General features: G+C 47.0%; 1 protein-coding gene across 2 annotated transcripts in view; it reads right to left on the bottom strand.

Annotated features, from left to right (window-relative positions):
* RNF220 (ring finger protein 220) overlaps positions 1-18,998 on the bottom strand; it is a 229,035-nt gene extending 210,037 nt beyond the window's left edge. For both annotated transcript variants that reach the window (XM_041738264.1, XM_041738265.1), the window contains exon 1: positions 18,257-18,998. In XM_041738264.1, coding sequence (XP_041594198.1) covers positions 18,257-18,881 — 625 coding nt within the window. In that variant the 5' untranslated portion in view covers positions 18,882-18,998. The remainder of the gene's footprint in view (positions 1-18,256) is intronic.
* Between the last annotated feature and the right edge of the window lie 325 nt (positions 18,999-19,323).

Here is a 19,323-nt window from a genome sequence, read left to right as displayed (position 1 = left end):
CTGTACCTTTATTTCTACACTTACACTCTTGATTTCCTTTCCTCACTTCTCCAGCAACCTTGGTTTTCCTGCTCACAAATTTCCTTTATATAGTTTTCCTGCAGCTCAAAACGGTTTAACAAAAAACATTCTTCCCCTGCCCTGCTCTCCCAACCTGCTGGCCCTTCTGAACCAAGAGAGAATGTTAATAGGGAAACCTGAATGAAGATCTTTAATCTGGGCCAAAATATCAGAAGGCATAAATTCATCTTGGTGTAACTCTAAAGAAAAAGAACATTGAGAAGAATTCTGCATTGTTTCCTTTGTTAGAATCGAATCTGTTATTCTTTTTCTACATTCCACACCTGGATTTCCTCTCTTTGAATCAATAGTTCATAATTTTTAGTCATTGCTCCCTTTTTTGTAGCTAGAATTAGAGAGGAGGCAAAGGGTGGAAGGAAAAAAAGGAAAAATCCCAAAGTGGCTGATTGAAGAAGAGGAACAAATGGGCAGGAAGGATAGAGGTAAGAGGCAAAGCACAGCTCAAAAAGAAAAAAAAAAAAAAAGCCAACTTCTTAAGTCCTCAAAGAAAAGTTCTTTACTTTGGCTCCGTCACCACCCCTTTCATTCCTGAGCTCTGAAAACAGGATCCTAGTGCAGGAATGGGTTTGAGGGTGGGGAATAGTGGAAGAGGGAGTGAAAGTATGCTATTCCTAAAACTGCAACCCCCCCCCCCCATCCAACTTCTTATGCGGCAAAGCTCTATCCACCACCAAGAATCAGCTTAATAGAATAAACCACTTAGGGCTAAAGCTCAGAGAAAAGTCAAAGACCCTACAATCTCCTTGCCTATTAAGCTTCTTAGAAGTCAGAATGCTGCTAAAGAAAGTGATATTATGGCCGAGCTACTTAGAAAGAACACAAAGATGCTAAGTTGGGAAGAAGGAGGCCAGTTTGGGGATTTATGGGCATCTATCATTAATGAGAGATGATGAGGCAGGAGTGGGAGTAAAAGTAGCCAGCGTGAGAACAGGTGCTCTTGTGAGTCTTCAAGTTGAGACTGAGGAGATGGGTATTTAGAGAATGTACAAATGGGATGAGAATCTGAATAGAGAAGTAATTGTTTTCTTCCGATAAAGGGGAAAACATGGCTTCATGTAAGCTCCACATAAGTAATCAGAGAGCAAGCAAGCAAAATAAAGCAACCTGCGACAGTTCCTTCCTAGGTCAATTTTCCCAATGATTTCAGGCACTCTGACACTTCCTTATCTTCTCCCAAGTATAGCTGCCAGAGTCCACAAGCTTGCTCTCTGAAAGGCTGGCAAGGAAGAGGCCAAGAACAAGACTAACCAAACCCTTTATTCCCAAATAAAGTCCTGATGGTTCCCTGTCCTTCCCCAGGTAGGAGTGTAGTGTGGAATTCTGGTTATTTCTACCCTATGCCATTTAGGGTAGTTACAAGGGGCGATCATTCAGGTGAGCTGTAGTCATTCTTGCTCTAGCCCCCATTTAACTGGAGCCAAGAAGGAAAGACAACATCATAGGTACCAGTTCCTTAATGTCAATTGGGAATTTTTTTCAGCTATTGAAAGAACTGTCACAAACCCCTAAGAGATCAGGACTCACCAGTCACTGCCCCTATGATGTAATCAGGAAAAGAAACTGGGACTAGAGCAGCCCAGTGGCTCGGCGGTTTAGCGCTGCCTTCAGCCCAGGGCCTGATCCTGGAGTCCCAGGATCGAGTCCCACATCGGGTTCCCTGCATGGAGCCTGCTTCTCCCTCTGCCTATGTCTCTGTCTCTCTCTGTGTGTGTCTCTCATGAATAAATAAATAAAATCTTTAAGAAAAACAAAAACAAAAAACAAAAACAAAAAGAAAGAAACTGGGACTAACTAGAATTTAAATAAAAATTTGAAAGAAAAAAAAGAATAGAGGCTGGTGGGGAAGAACCTTGTTCAAGAGACTTCAAAACTGTGCTTGAGCCCTTGTAATAGAGATTATTAAATCTAATATGTGTTTAAGGCCTACTTGGGGCCAGGAACTATTCTTGACACTTTATTTGCATCTTATGTTAACCCCTTTAATCCTTATAACACCCCTAGGGACTGGTATTAGTGTTAGTCCCGCTCTATCCTGAGGAAACTGAGGCACAGAAAGACTAGAAGCATCCATCTCAGAGCTAGCTCTCCCTGCACTGCTCTGTGAAGTGCAGGGTACCACACAGGCGGGCTCTGCACCACAAACAGCATGAGGAGTCAGCAGATGCTAAGCCATCTGCCCCCTCTCCCATCAACACAGACTGGGTTTTGTTTTAGATCACAACTAGTAAGTTCCAGGCAACACGTTAGAGACTGAGATCAGAGAGGAGTAAGACACAGTCCCTACCTCAAGGAACTCACAGCACAGGCAGGGTGACCAAGGACTGTGAGTGGGCTAAAAGAGACTGTGCCTTGGAGCTGCCTCACTGTGAAGGGCTCCCACAATTTCTCCCAGTGTGGACACAGCCTGGCATACAGACACGAGGTGCCAAGAAGCATCTGGCACGCTGTGAACAGACACAAGTCCTATCCTTACTACCTCACGACTTCCCTCTTTTGGGGTTTTCCACCTTCCCATGGGCTCTAGAGCTGCCTGCGTCTGAATCTCCTCTCTGCTAACCCTAGCTTTTCCGACAGTGGGTACACCACTTAAATGCTCTGGGCCTCAGTTTCCTCATCTGTGAAATGGACATGGTAACAACTCTGCTCTCGGAGGGATTTTATGAGGACTAAATACACAATTACTTGTAAAGCACTCAGAACAGTGTCTGACTCGTGGAAAGCACTCAAAAGGTGTTAGCTTTTCTTATTAGGAGTAGTGCTCGGTGCCTGCCTTTGCCTGCAGTCATTTCTCTTGCAATAAAAAGACTGAATTTAAATGCGTCTGGAATGGTTAGTTTAAGGAGGATAGGAAGTCTCTGGGACTAAATAGGAGGAGAACAGTTCCCCTGGGAAGTTGGAGGAATAACCCGGGAACTTGTTAATTAAGATCTTGTTAATGAATCTGCTTGTTAATGGTCTATTAAATAATCACACAATGAAGTTTACCGCACAAGTAAAGCCTTTTTCAAATGCTTGCTCTTTCCAATCCTCCTGGCTCAAACTCTGACTTCTAAAGATCTCGCCTGCAGGGCAAGTCCTTCCAAATCCTTCCAAATCTGATGGCCCTCTTCATCTTGTCATACTCGCCTGTAGAGAGTGGCTATTCTTGCAGCCTAGGCAAGGTCTCGAGGACAGAAAGCCCTCTTCACCTCTCTTCTGCCCCTCATTCCTTAGGCTAAGACCTTCTAAGTCAAAATATTTCCCTTCCCAAAGTAGGAAGAGAGAGTCACAGGCCCTGGGAACTGAAAAAGAAAGGCGCTCTGAACTTTGCTGAGAAGAAAGCCAGAAGATGAATTCGTTTCAGTGGGAATCCAGCAAAATAATATTTCAGCTCTGATGTCACAGATCTGTACGGAGAGTGGCCTGCCAACCTACATCCACAAAGAGTCTACAAAACTTTTGTCCCAAACCACTGAGGAAAATAATGCTTCAGCTGGTGGCGGGGAACGCAGCCTCTCTTCTGGAGTCCAGCAGCAAGGATGCAACTGCAGGTAGGAGGGCTCCCTCTAGGTTGAACATTCAGGTATTTCATAAACTGCTTTACCCCCTCCCCCACCCCCGCCCCCCAAGACCACGCTGCTCCTTAGATGCTCTCCGGTGGGGATGAATACATTATACTGTGAATGCGTTATCCGTGCTTTCGGTGTTTGTGTGCCATTTATATGGTAACTTTTGGATGACAAAACACATCTGTGTTACCTTTCCTGATTCAACAACCCTGTAAAGTAGGGCAAGGATTGTTTGACACCTTTCATTTTATATATGAGGCGCTGGGGCTCAGAAAGACAGTGATGTACCCAAAGGTATACAGCTTGGAAATGAGAAGCTGGAGCCTCTGGCTTTGTCCTTTCGCCCTGTCGCTGAGCTGTTTCCAAAGCTTCTATTTGTAGTCATCACTTCCCACTTGTAAATGTGCCAAGGGGTGCCCAGCCCTGCGGTGGATCCTGTGTGGTGCTTCAGACTATGTCAGAGTGGATAGAGCCAGCTGGCAACACTTAGCATAACTCGGTCGAGGAAACAGTGACCCTGGGTTCACTTATTCTCACAACAAATATTTATTGAGCCAGGTGCTACACGAGGAGAAACACTGGGTAGAGTCACATAAGGAGACAGACTCAAGCCCACGGAGGAGGGACAATTAGGCAAATGATTACAATATGATGAATAGTTTAAAAGGAGTATGTTGGGAAAAGGACGCCACTCCCAAGTCCATAAGCGAAACTGATGAAAGTATCCACTCGTGTGTACAGGTGCCTGAACCACCTGAACCTCAGCCCCAGCCCCTACTCATGGTTCATTTAACTTTCTATCCACTGGCAGCTGTCCCCAGCAGGGTTAAAGCTTGAAGCAGAGAGCCAATCTGCAGGTGTTAACTAATTCAGCCTCAGAGAGATTCCTCTAACTCTCCAACCCTCCACTCACCCTTATTTCTTTACAAATGAGCATTTTAGCATAAGAAGAAAGCTTAAGGGCTGGGGAAGAGGAGAGAGGAGGCTGGCAAAAACCCTCTCCAGCCCCAACTCGGCAGTAACAGCAGTGAGAAAGCCAAGCTGGCTGGAGCCCAAGAAGCACCAAAGCGCGCACTGGCTCCCTCACATCTGGCTAAGCACCATGAGCTCCTCCACTGGGCCACCTTACAGCTACAATATTGCACCAAGAAAGGGGCGTTCTGAGCATGTACAATCAGCCGGTCAGCAATAAGGGAGGAAAGGGGAAACAACCCGAGGAGGAGCAAAGGCCAAGGGGGCAACTAGAAGCAGTTGGGCAGATCCTACCCATAACAGGAGACTGGAGAAGAAAGATACTGTCTTAAGCGGAGACTTCATCTTCACTCTTGCCATTCCGGGCTTCTGGGTGGAATCCCAGCCTCTTCCTCTCTACTTGCCTATGCTGACTTCCTCCAAAGCTCTACTCCTTGGTGAAAGCTTCCCTCTTAGACTCTTACCCTGGGAGGAAGGGGGAGGGTAAGACACACTTGAAGGAGTCTAAGAATCCCCTGCTTGCTAAATGTACAGATTTCCAGGTCACATTCCCTGTGATTCTGATTAGCTGGTCTGGAGTGGGCCCTGGGAATCTGCATTCAATATTCCCCTCCTCACCCCCAAACCACTCCCTCCTCCCTCACAGGTGGTAGGGGAAGCTGGTGGTCCTAAGATCACATTTTAAGAAACCTAGCATTGGGAATGACTCTTCTTGAAATCCCAGAGCCATTGTTGTCTGTTATTTTATGCTATCATTTCTTTTTCATATATATATCCCATCCACTCACCTTAACCATAAGGCCCTCAAGAAGAGGAAGTATCATCTACTTTTTTGACTCCTCTGCAAACAGCCCTGAGCACTGCTCTCTACAGGAAACAGTGTGGATGTTGAGTGATGACCACGATAAGAGGCCAGGGTAAGGAAAACCACAACAGGGATGGCAGCGTGCGAAGCCCTGGCTGGAGTGAACTGTTTTTAGTATGCCTACATGTGCCAGGCTGGAACAACGGTTTCCTTGCCTTCTTTTTTTCCTTCTTCAATAGTCTTGGCACTAAAAGCCTAACCTCCCTCATGAAAGTCATGCCTGAGCAAAGCACCTCCCATAGGAAACTTTGCCAAGAAATCCTGCCAAGAATCCTGGGTGCTGTGTGGCTTAGTTTAACGGTCAGGGTAGTTTAACTACAGATCTTGAGACCTATCGGGTCTCTGTGCAAGCAAAGTATAGAGCCGAGCATGAACTTGAGTAAAAAAAAAGGCCAGAGCTCCTGACCTACCCCCCTAAACATCATCAGGGTAATGGTCTTTTATATTCAATAAATATTTCCTGAGTACTTTGTACCAACCATGGTTCTGGGTGCTCATGGGTCTTAAGATATCATATGTCATTAGAAAGTATTTTACAGTGGCTTGTCTTTAGAAAGTTATTTTGTTTTGTATTGTTTTTGTTTTGCATAGCGAAAGATGACTCTCTGAATGGGAAGAGATATATGCAAGTGATATATCTGATAAGGGGTTAGTATCCAAAGTATATAAAGAATTTATACAACTCAATACAAAAAAAAAAAAAAACCCACAAATAATCCAATTAAAAATGGGCAGGGGACCTGAACAGAAATTTTTCCAAAAAAAAAAAAAAGAAAGAAAGAAAATTTTCCAAAGTGGACATACAGATGGCCAACAGACACATGGTAAGATGCTCAACACCACTAATTATCAGGGAAATGCAAACCAAAACTCTGGTGAGATATATTACCTTATATCTGTCAGAATGGCTAGACTCAAAAACACAAAAAATAACGAGTGTTGGGGAGGATGTGGAAGAAAAGTGCACTGTTGGTGGGAATATGAATTGGTGCAGCCACTGTGAAAAACAAGATGGGGTATTCTCAAAAACATTTTAAAACTAGAATTACCCTATGATCCAGGAATTCCACTAGTGGGTATTTACCCAAAGAAAATGAAAACACTAATTTGAAAAGATATATGCGCCCCTATGTTGATTGCAGCATTATTTACAATAGCCAAGATATGAAAGCAACCCTAGTGTATGTACATCTATAGATGCACTGGCAAAGAAGATGTGGTTATATAAATACTATAGACTATAACACAGCCATAAAAAAGAATGAGATCTTGCCATTTTCAACAACATGGAGGAACCTAGAAGATGTAATTCAGTAATTATAATTAAGTCAGTGAGAGAAAGACAAATACCCTACTATTTCAATCATATGCCGAGTTTAATAAACAAAACAAAACAAAAGACAAAAAACCCCAGACTCTTAAATACAGAGAATAAACAGGTGGTTACCAGAGGGGAAGTGAGTGGGGAAGGATGGGTGAAATAGGTGAAGGGAATTAAGAGGACACTTCTCTTGATGAGCACGGAGTAATGTATAGAACTGTTGAATCACTATATTGTATGCCTGAAACTAATACCTGCTACTACTGTATGTTAATTAGCTACTACATCTACTACTATAGTTAATTATACTTCAACAAAACAAACGGACTAAACGAAAGAAGGTTACTTCAAAAGCAAGACCCTATAGGATGTTGGGCTTCTGAACCGTATAAGCACCAAACGAATGTTCTCAAGAACACCTGGCCATAGCATGATCTGAGGTCATGTCTCAGGTCCTGGCAGACAAATTCTATTTTTACTTTATCATGAGCAATCCTTGGCAGCTCTGAAGTTCTTCCTCTCTCAGATGCTATACTTTGTCCAGAAAGGCAAACTGCCACACCTAGCCCCTTTGAATAAGTAATTCCTTTTTGATTTCCAGATATCAGTTTAAAGGTCACGAGGCTCCAGAAAGTTATCTGCACTCATAGACAAGATTAGGTGCTCCAGTTTCTAATCCCATGGCATTTTATACTTCTCTTATAGGACTTTTCACAACTTCCTGCAATTGCTTGCTAAACTTTAAATTCTAGTAAAGCGGGGACTATGTTCCGCTCATGGTTATGTCCACAGCACTTAGCAAAGCACCTGGAACAATGCAGCTACTTAGTAAATACTGATTGAATAATTAAATGAATTAATGAGTGCATCATACTAGCAAGATAGAAACTGAATCATGCCTCATGTACTCTGCCAGTTTTATCCATAATACGCCAATAAACACCTAAGACAAGCAGCACCAGTCCTTCTGTGGTGCCAGTACTGTATGGAAGCAGAGCTGAGGCTCACAGCATCACCCCGATACAGACTCCAGGAGGCACTTCCCATGACCAAAGATGGATATAATGCTCCAAAGTCAATATAATGTCACCAAGAGCCTGAGAGTTAAATCAGCCATAAGCCACAATGCCAGCCCTGTCACAGACTGGATGCTGAGATCTCTTTCAAGTCATTCAACTTTTCGTAGACTCAGCTTTCTTTCTCATGAAGAGGGTATGAGGCCCTTCAGCAGCAGGTACCCTCTTAAATAAAGAACAAATGGCAGTAAGAAGCTAACTCACACCCATGATGGGAAGTTGGAAGAAGAGGGCAGCCTTGGCAATAAGTCATCTCTGCAGTTAGGAAAGGGTTAAGCCTAAACGTCTGTCTGGGATCTCTTACCAGTAAATCAGCCTTGACTGCTGCTCAGGCTGAATGAAGCCCCCACCAGGTTGGCCTGTCAGGAAGGAAGCCCATGCGTCCAGACTTTTGTTGTTCTAAGGATTTTTTTTTTTTTTTTTTTTAATTTTACTGCTCAGGAAGGAAGCCGAAAGCCTAGGCCCTAACTGCAGTCCTGCTGATTCCTTACCCTAGCATGCGCTACTGCCTCTACCTCTCCATCCACCTCTTGGGTCCAACTCAGAACTCTTTTCTGGAATTCCTTCCTTCCAATGACTTTGGCATTTGGGCCTAGATCTCAGACTTTCCTCCTTCTTTAACAACTCAAAATTCAGAATGGTGAGCATTTCCCTTCCTACCCCCTGTCCACCTTTGTGTAGGGACACAACACAGCACCAACACTGACGTGAACCCCTTCTTGGCAACAAAACCATGTAGGAACCAGTAAGGATCGAGGGGTCAGCCTCAGTTGGCTTCCAATGGCTATTTCTGCTACATTCCTATGTGAACAGGAGACTTTTCAAATACGAACCACTATATTTAATAGACCCAAATCCAAGGTCCTCAGGCAGAAGGTCAGGCTTGCCCACTCCCATCCCCCTACTCCCCACCTATCCCACTGACATGCAGAATCATTCTCTGATACTCCCAAACCCCACGGGGCTTTCTTTCTACAAAGAAGAAAACACTGAGTTTATTTGTGCACTCAGGGTAATGGACAGCCCTCTTTTACTCCTAGAAAATGCACACAGACACCATGGAAGAGGCCTATCCCCGCCCAACCCTGCCCTCCCCTTCCCCTGCTAATCCCTCCCCAGCAGCTCTCCCAGCTCAGTCCTGCTGCTGTATTTCTCTCCTGACCTACAAGGCCCCTTCAAGCCCCGTCCTAAGCCTCCCCCAAGCAGAGACAATCCATCATGCTCTGGGGCTGTGACACACACAGATGGGGGAAGGTTCACAGATTTCTCTCACACAGGCAAGAGGGTAAAAGTGCCTATATAACTTAAAATCTAGGGACACCCTAGAAACTCGGGGACTTGGAATTCTAATACAGTCAAATACCATTACAGAAAACCTGATTATGTAGAGCTCAAATCTCTACCACAAATACTAATGGTCCATTTATTTCAAATGCCATCTGATAATACAAAGTTCCAGAATCAGAAAATATGATGAGATCTGGCCTCTCTGACCTGGGCCACTGCCTAGACACCTAACCCTGGTCAAGCCTCTTCCAGACTCAGACTTGGTTTTTCTTTAAATATTGCCTTGCTTCTAAATAAAACGGAGGAGAAAGAGGTCAGAGGGCCACCAGGGCTAATCCTGGTGGATGGGTAATAATGAAGGGAGGTGAAGCAGCTGGCTGTCACAGAAAAGGGCTCTGTGACTTTCTCTCTCCCTTTTGCCACATTGCCATAAGGCACGGATATGTGAAAGGATCCTACATACATGCTAGTTGTTAATGTGTTTGGCTAAATGGGTGCTTCTGACAATGAAGATTATAGCACCAGATTATCCTTGAAGTAAATCATTATGCCTTGAATGCTTAGTATGTTTGGGGAACTGTTCTAAGCATTATTTGTGTACTTAATCTCATTCAATCCTTCACAACAGCCCTTGAAGGTTGTTGTATAACTCCCATTTTACAGGTGAGAATACTGAGGCCCAGGGAGGTCAAGTAATCTGCCTAGGGTCACAGAGTAAGTAAGCTAAAGGGTCAGGATCTTACTCCAGAGGCTGAACTCATAACTCCTACGTTACTATGGTCTCCCCACCTTTGATCTGAAACATCTTCAAGTTGAGGCTCAAGGGGGCAAATGCAACATTTATTCCTCTCACAGGTATTTATTCTGTTAGGCCACTCTGACTTGGGATAAATCATACCCCAAAAAGCAAGGCCAAACGACAGCACTATAGACTTAGCTGGCACCTAAATGGGAATCATATACCTGAGAATAAAGCAAAGGTCTCTCCAGGGCTGGCCCTTGCCCCCTCCCTACAGCTTTCTCACTGTCTGCTGCTCTAAGATGGATGCAAAGCCATAAGTCTCAGCCTGCAAATGAATTTCAGTGGAAAAAGACAACCCTCATCTGGTGAGTCACACTCAGGCTTACTGGGCTTGATTTCTCATGAGACTGTACCAAAAGGTTCCTTCTTCACACATCCAGCTCTGGACCTCCCTAAAGCTCCATGTCTCCCGAACAGAATGTACTGGATGCAGCATCATGTCTTTCCCCCCAAAACACAACTTTCATTTCCTCTAGGTCATCTTCAATCAGAACACATTCCACAGAGAAAATTGACGGTCAAATGTCTGAATTGCCAGATGGTTATATGTGTCTACAAAACCCCCACATCACTTGTCTGTTTCCAGCTTCAACCAGGACCTGGGTAGGAACTTGTTTTTTTTTTAAATACACATCAAAAGCGGATCAGCATTTGTGGACTCCATGATAGGGGATGTAATGCTGTGAGAAAACATTTGGGAAGGGGATAGCCTCTGATCTTAGGTTTCTAGAGTGTTAGGTGAGAAAAGCAAATTTTAAATTGTTTTTTAAGCTATGAAATATCCTTTTGGCACCCCGAAATAATCAACACAGTAAGTCTGTATTTGAGAAAGGCAATTTCACATGTCTCTTGAAAAACTCCCTACCTACTTTTCTCATTATTAAACTTCAAGATAAAAATAAATTCTTTTTTTTCCCCCTCAAAATTCTACACCTTTGGGATAGCATAGTCTGATATTATCCAGTGCAATGCTGAGTGGTGGCAAACTGATGAAAACTTAGAGAAAAAATTAGATTACCCTCACACCATTAATTTATTCAGTACTCAACTAACACTGAACCCTTCGGTGTGATTGGCACCAATGCCAGAAAAAAAATTTTTTTAGCACTAAAACTAAACTGTGATTAAGATTATAGAAAAACCTAATCCATTGGGTAAAAACGGAAGGGAATGAATTTCTACTGTTTACTTTGCATCTATGAGGTTTACTGATTCATACCACAGCCTATCATTTCCCTAGGCCTAGGCCCAAGGTCCCAAATCAGGATCTTTTCCTGGAAAAGGCATAAGAGAGAGACTACGTAGGTGAAAGGAGACTACGTAGGTGAAAGTTCTTTTGCAGAAAATTCTCCTCCTTGTCCAAAGAAAGGGATATTTACAAATTCCCACCCACAGCACACACTTTTAGGTTCTGTTCAACCACAAATGCCACCATTTAAATGGTATTTTTTTAAACGTGAAGGCATGTTAGCTGCTATACAGCAATAAGTTATCCTCAAGTCTGCAGCTCATCTGTCTTTAAGTGGACTAAAATAGCACTGAGAAGTGCTGTTAAACTGTTGGGAGAAAATATTCAAATTCAAAAATTATTGTAATTTTCATGTTAAATCGTGTGGATTTTACACTTAAAACGTATCATCACTCCAAATCCCAAGTATTTATAAAGAGTACACTCCAGCATGTACACTGATATTTACTGACCAGATGGAAGTGGTTAATAAGTTAAAAATATAAAAAAAATTATGAAAATAGAACTCTATTAAATGTACTGTCACTCCAAATGCCGAGTATTTACAAAGAGTACATTGCAGCGTGTGCTAATGTGTATTAACCAGATGGATGTAGTTAACAAGGGTTAAAGATAAGAAAAACTATTATAAAAAATATAATTCTATTTTTTCAGTTTCCTCTTCTGCCTAATGAGGAAAGGGGATGGGGAGGGGAAAGCAACTTTTGTTATTAGGATACAATGTGTGTTTTTTGTTTTCAAACAAAAAAGGGCCACCAAATAATCAACCTGGGGCCGCTGACCGGAAGGCAGCCCCGGAAAACTTCCCGTGGGAAGAGTTCCAGAAATTGCCCGGACTTTTAACAAGCCCCGCTGTGCTGCCTGCGACCTCGCCTCGCCCGAACACCACCGGCCGTCCTGCGGATTCGGCAAGGCCAGGGCTCCGGAGACAGTCCCCGGGACGGTTTACAAATTTGCAAAGCAAGACTGGGGCGGGGGGCACATTTCGAATCTACAGGGGAAGCCGCAAAGTCCTCGGGCGCCTGGGGAAATGCGGGGCCCACACATCGGTGCTCCGGGACGCGCCCCCGCGCGCCCTCCCCACGCCCTGCCCCCCCCCGCCCCGCCCCGCCCCCTGCCCCCCATGTCCCCTCCCTGCGCCCCCTGCCCCCACCCCCACTGCCCGCCCCCTGCCCCCCGACGCCCTGCCCCCACTCCCCAACCCCTACCCCCCACGCCCCCTCCCTGCTCCCTTGACCCCCACGCCCTGCCCCCCACTCCTGCGCCCCTGCCCTCCACACCCTGCCCCCACTCCCACTGCCCGCCCCCTGCCCCCCACGCCCCCTGCCCCCACCCTACCCCCCACGCCCTGCCCCCACTCCCACTCCACGCCCCCTGCCCCCCACGCCCTACCCCCACTCCCCGCCCCTGCCCCCCACGCCCCCTCCCTGCGCCCCCGCCCCCGCCCCCACTGCCCTACCCCTGCCCCCTCTCGCCCCCTCCCTGTGTCCCCTGCCCCCTTCGCCCGCGCGGGGTCCCCCGCCTCCTCCCGCCGCCACCCGCCCACCTGCACCTCCCACCGCGCCCCCCGTCCCCCGCGGGGGCATGCCCCCCCTTCCCAGGTCACACTCGCTCCCTGTCCCCTCACCCCGTCCCCACACTCCCCGTGCGGCTCAGACGGCAGCACAGGAAGCCAACCGAGGGCTCCGCTCCTAGCGCGACCCGGGGGCGCGGCCGCGGGGCGGGGGAGGGGGGTGGGGCGCCCAGGCGGCCGGGGACCCGGGGGCCGGGCCGCAGGTGGCGGCGGCGGGGCGGGGCGAGGCGGGGCGAGGCGGGGCGCGCCCCCGGTCTTCTCCCGCAGCCTCCGAGTCCGGCCGAGCGACGGCGAGGTCACCGACATTTCTGCCGCCGCTTGAAGGCCATCTCGGTGGCGGGGGCCGGGTCCTCTCCAAGGGAGCCGACGGGGCGCGCCGCCCCCCCCCCCCCCCCCCCGGCGATCAATTACCAGCCACCCCGCAGCAGGAGCGGCGAGGGCTGGCTGGCGGCCGCGGGAAACGGCAGCCCGGATCGCTTCTGCATGACAATTGCTGGGAGGGCGGGCGCGAGGCGCGGAGGGAGGACGGCTGCGGCGGCCGCTTTCTCACCATGGTGATTAGGCATTCCGGCCGCGCGGGGAGGCGGCCGCCGGCCAGGCAGCGCGGCGCGGAGCGAGCACCGGGAGAGCGGGCGCGGGAGCGGGAGCGAGCCCGGGCGGCGGGCGGGCGGGCGGCGGGCGGCGGGCGGGCGGCGCGCTGAGCCGAGCCAAGCCAGGCCAGATGGCTCTGCAGCCATCAGGGACTGCTCCCGTCCAGCCCGGCCCCACTTTAGCTGTGCAAACATTTCTTTATCCCGACAAGACAATTAAACCCGGCAGCATGAAAAGGAGTCTCCATGACTGTGCTGGGAGTGAACAACCAGAAACAACCCCACATCACAGGAGTTCTTGCCCTCCACCCCCAGAGGGAGGAGAAGAAGGGGCTCCGGGAGGAATCGGGGGGCAGCTGAGCCGCAACTGGGCTGGGTCTGGGCGTTCAGTACGGAGGGAAGCATCCCACCCATCTCCCCTGGTGATCTGCTGGGGGATGACCCTTTCACAGGGTCATTTGCTCCAGCTAAAACCCAGAAGTTGAGCCTGGTGACCTGACAACTGTCCCAAACATTTTCCCCCCTCAAGAGCAATTCTTCTAAAAGCCCAGGTCAGGGTCCCTGGCTGCTCCAGTCCCAGAGCCCTTGGGAAGTAACCCCCTTCATGCCACCCCCATGATGTAGTGGGAACTCCTCATTCCATGCTGCCCTTGGGCCTGTGTGGGCTCAGCTGATCTGATTGTTAGGACGCAGGATCTTGGGTGATACATGGTTTTATAAAGACACATTCTCCTAGTACAAAATACCGTTTCCTACTCAGGGCTTTAGGGGCCCAAGAATGACTTTTCAAATACATCAAAGATGAGAGCAAAGCAGTACATTCAGGAACTGCTGTGAGCCACCCAGTTTCCTGCCTACCTGTGAATCTGCCTGACACAGGGAAGGGCCAAAGAAACAGGGCCACTGTGGGGTCAGTACCCACTGCCATCCCTGAGGTAAATCAGAGGGCCAGTCACTGCTCCAACTGGGACAATTCTGGTTCCTCTCAGCTCTCTGGTAAGCATGCATACTAGCCAACTCCAATTTGGGCTGACTGAGTGGAATGACTGGCAGGCTGGCCAAAAACAAAAAAACAAAACAACAACAACAACAAGAAAAACCCCAAAACCAAAACCAAAAAAACTCCCTCTGTCACCCAGGCAGGAATCTGGGCATAGAGGTGGCCAACAGAGAACAATCAGGAAATGCACATGATAAGAGCCAGGGCACTAAGGGGGTAATAAATGTATAGATTCGAGCACAAGGCAGCAGACAATACTTATCTTCCCTTTTGTTGTAAAGTTTCCTTAATGAGGAAATGTTTATTTTAAAAGCCCTGGGAAACATATCTGTAGACACTTCATATGTAAGATACACGTGGACCATTCGTAATTGGTCCATAAATTTTAGCATCATTTCCCTGGACAAGAAGCCTTGGAGACCAGTTCAGGGAGTGACAATAAACAGGAGTTACCTCAGTTCCCTTCCTGGGGAATTACGCATCCTCCATGAACGGCTTCTCACAAAATACCTCTCCCTTTCTCCAGGGCAAGTAAGTCAGTCCTGTGGAGTAAAGGCTTCTTTTTTCCATAGAACCCAACACCTACCTCACGAACCACCTGTGATGCCAGGTAGATGAACAGGCAAGCAAACTGGAAATCATCCACTAGGAGAGACAACACTTAACCCAAATAGCTACATTTTGGTCTGCAAAAATGCATATTTAATCACAAAAGACATCCTGCCTATCAGCACCCAGATTTAAGGAGAGAACATGTGTGCATTACACCATGTCTGCAGGCCCCTCTTTCAAATGCTCTCACATGTGGACTATCTGCATATGGATGCAGTGTGTGAGCAGGGGGTGGCTGCGACAGTAAAAACTGTCAGTGTTTCCATTGTAAAACTGATTTTTCATTGACCTCAAACTCAGTCATAAAACTTCTACTCTAAGTAAAGGACACACACATACACACATCCATACTCACTCCCCACCCCCACCCCCAAAAAGAAACCCTTAAGCTAAGTGCCTATTTAGGAGTTTTACTGTTGTATTTAATTAAAAGATTTTTTAAAAACATTTTATGAGAAAAATGTATTTATATGAAGAAAACTGAAAAATAAATCAACCACATCAGAAATGAACTCTTACATTTTCAGAATAAAAAACCAGAATATACACAGTTAATTTTGGTCATCTGACCAAAAGCTACTGCATCCCTATTACTTTGCTCTTTTGAACACTTTCTATCCTCTCTCCTCGCCTCCCCACCCCCCTCACTGCCCCATCTGCCCCTTAAGCTCTCCCTTTGGAAGCAGTCTTGTACACTGTCACTCGATTATCTGAGAAATATTACTTATTTCAAAACGGTTCTGTAGGGAGGGCCTGAAAGGCATCTAGTGGGAATAATCAGGCCTTCTAACGGCCCTTAAATATGTATTTACATAAAACAGACCATAAATATTTCGACACACGTCGGCATATGACAGGAGCCAAGAAAGCTGCTGCAGACTTTGTCACAGTGCCTCTTCATCCCTTCCCTACAGAAAAATGTTTCTCCTGCCTTCCAAAAACTCAAAATCAAAAGCTGCCCAGTACCACCCTGTGAAGGGGGCTCTGGCACCTAAGGAAAGGAAAGGAGGAAGGAGCCCAGATCCAGGGCTATCAGAGGCAAAGAGGCTCCTCTTCACTTTGCATCTTTGTTTCTTGTCAAAGATTGGTCACGAATGCAACTCTATACAATAATGCGGGTGTGCAAACATCCTACACTCATAGACAAGCCTGTAGGTTTTATGTTTGTGTAAGAGAAAAAAGGAACACAAAGTACTCTCTAAAGAAAGAATATTTTAAACAAATAAAAGGGGCAAGGGTCCCAATTTCTGTAACACAATTTGAAATAAAGAAGTTTCTCCACCCTTCTGATCAGAATCTCATTAATTTCAAGGTCAGAATTCCATTTCACTTTGGGAGATAGACTCATTTAATTTTTCTCCACCCAGGCGTATTCCTGTGTGAGGGATCCATCTCCATGGGGGATGGCACCATCACACAATGCAAACCAGGCAAACGGAAGAGTTATGGCTTTGACACTCAGAGGGGGAATGGACAGCCACATCTATGAGTTCTGACTTGACTTACAAGCTGGCTCCTGCTCTGGGGGTCTGACACAGGTTTGGGCTAAAAAGAGAGAAAAATGGAGACAAGCCGGATCTGTTGGGAGAGAAGAAAGGAATCTTGATCTCCAGATGTCACTTTGTGGCCTATTAGTTTTGACAGGATTTCATTTTCAACTTGTATTTGGAGCAAAAAAAGGGACAGAACCCGTCGTACCCTCACCTAGGGCAGCTTTAGCCAGAGGTCAGACTACAGCTCGCCTTGATCACTCTGCACACTGACAAATGAACACTGCCCGAAAGTAAAACAGAACAGACCAACGAAACGCCAACTCGGTGTCCAGCGGGTGTACCCAGAAAGCAAGATGGTAACACACACACCAGCTGTCCAGAAGGGGAGGGGGGGAAGTGAGAGAACACACGGGCACTTGTGCTGGCATACAGCAGCTTCTCCCTGAAGTGGGGAGGTCTCGGGCTTACAGACGCTGACATAAAAGACACACTTGCAACATATTTCAAAACCAAAGAGCGATGGATTTACAAGGCAGGTTGATTTTATGATGACTTTTATTGAAAAGGTACGCTGGGTTTAGGCAGATGCCTTTTAGCACAGGAAAGTTAACACAGTGCCTAATTCAAGGAGACAGCCTGAGGAAGCAGTGCCGACAGGGGAGAGAGCTGCAATGTCTCTATTACTCTCCTCGGCATCATAAAGAGAAGAGAAAAAAAAATGGTATTCGTGTTGGTGGTTATAGAGAGGACAGGAGCACAAGAAATAGAGAAGAGGGGAAAGCAAACCTCAGATGTAGTTTTCTTAAGAAAATAAAATGAACCAAGTCTTAGAACAAAGGGTTGGGTGGAAAAACACCCTCAGTTCATAAATTCTCACCAGGCTTGAAGAAAACTGCTCTGCCTACCCATAGCCCAAAAGCGTCAGAACGCAATTATTTTCTGATTCCGTTAGAGGAGAAGATTGCAGGGTTCAGCACTCCTGGTCTACAAGTTCCAAATAAAGGTTTAGTTCCAAATACTAGCGAGGGTCGCCAAAGCTCATCGAGGCACTGGGAGAACATGAGAAAGCTGTTCCATAAGCAGAAATTAATAATAGTTGTGAACATCAAATATGGAGCAGTTACACAGGTCAACCGTGTCTAGTCCTAAAAGTGAGCCCCAGGATAAGCATCCAGCAAACCTGTTAAATCCCAAGAGAAGTCGGCTTTCTAGCCTTGCGATCGCAAGGAAAACACAGCTGTTTGAAATGCTTTATGGTGATTGACGACACCTTTGTCCTTCTCTGAAAAATAGCCTGATGTGGACAAGGGCTGGGAGTTGGGAAAATAAAATCATGTGGAGTCCACATGATGTGATACAATGGAAAAGCTAAAAAATAATGCCAAGTTCAGGGAAATATAATAAGGATAACAAAAAAGGGGAGGGATGGATGAGTTTCTTCAGCCCCCCCCCCCCAAATTCCTAGGAACCTACGCTTTCTAATAAAATGACATTCACTCTAGTATACATTGGCACCCCTCTTCACTCCAGAGTCCTCAGAGAATAAGCCAATCATGCCCCGGAGAGAGGCAGCGTGGAGGCCAACTTGCCTCTGGCTACCTTCAGAAAAACATGTCCTATCGGAACTGTCAACACTCAGCGACAAGAGACAAGTAAATGTTAGCGCTCGGCAGCCATCGAGTGGGAAGTAGTGGGCCCTCCCGGTTACTAGGAGCGTGAGACCTGTTGAACAGGACTGTGAGGCAGGGCTTGCTGGGGGTAGGGAAGGCTCACACCAAAGTACTTACATCTGTCATTCCGATCCTCTGGGCTAGAAGAGGCTTCCCGATCCGAAATGAGGCCAGAGACAGCAAAAATCTTCTTCCCAGTATCGTCAACCTTAAGTGAACCGGGGGAGCTAGATGGCAGCTGTGTCCCAAAGTCATATTCCTTGCCATCTGCATCTGAGAAGCGCAAGTGGGGAGACTCTGTGTCGTGGCAGTTCTTGAGTCGCTTGGCCGGCGTGAAGGCTGACTGATAACTCTCCCGGTCCTCAGTGGAGGCGAAGGGACGGAAAGCCCCCACTCCGCTATGATTCAGCATACTGATCGGGGTGCAATCTAGATTTGGGGGAGCGAACTGAGGGTGGAGGTGTAGTAAAGAAGGGGGGAAATCACGATTGGCAAAAGTGCCTGGCACCCCACCTTGCCGATGGTACATAGAGGCAAAGGTGTAGGAACCGTTGGTGAATGGAATATGCACGTCCTTGTCTACTGAGACAGGTACACCAAAGGGTCGTGGCTGCTGACAAGGGATGGAAGCATCGCGGCTGGCCTCAGCTGTGGACGCCAGGACCATCAGTGCTGGGGAGGCCAGCGGGTTGGGGAGGTAGGATGAGTTCTCCATCTTGAAGGCTGCCCGGTGTAAGTCCATCGGAGTCTCTTTCTATGGCTGGTGTCACACAAGAAGCAGTCTTCCCTGGGAGGAAGGCCGAGCGGCACCTTGGATCAGGGCAGGGAATATTACTGGGGAATCATCCCCTTCTACGACCTGTGGAAACATCAGAGAGAAAAAAAAAAAGAGGGGAGGAGGAAGGTCAGGGGGAGGAAAAAAAGGGAAACCCCAAGTGATCGAAACACCATCCTTCTGGCTTACAGATGCTCGGGCAAGAGACACCACGGGCTTTAGGAGCCAGTGGGCAGCAGCATCAGACCATTTTCATTCAGGAAAATCAATAGACAACTTACTGTGATGTACGCGTAGCTGACTTTGGTCCCTACACGTTCCGGGTGAAATGCGCCTGAGCCCAGCAAAGGGAAAAAAAATCATAAAACCTCCAAATACAATATTCCCTGAGCAAATGAGCTTTGGAGGC

The sequence above is a fragment of the Vulpes lagopus genome, chromosome 23 (genome assembly GCF_018345385.1).
Source record: "Vulpes lagopus strain Blue_001 chromosome 23, ASM1834538v1, whole genome shotgun sequence".
Classification (NCBI taxonomy): Eukaryota; Metazoa; Chordata; class Mammalia; order Carnivora; family Canidae; genus Vulpes; species Vulpes lagopus.
This window is presented reverse-complemented; position numbering and strand designations above follow the sequence as displayed.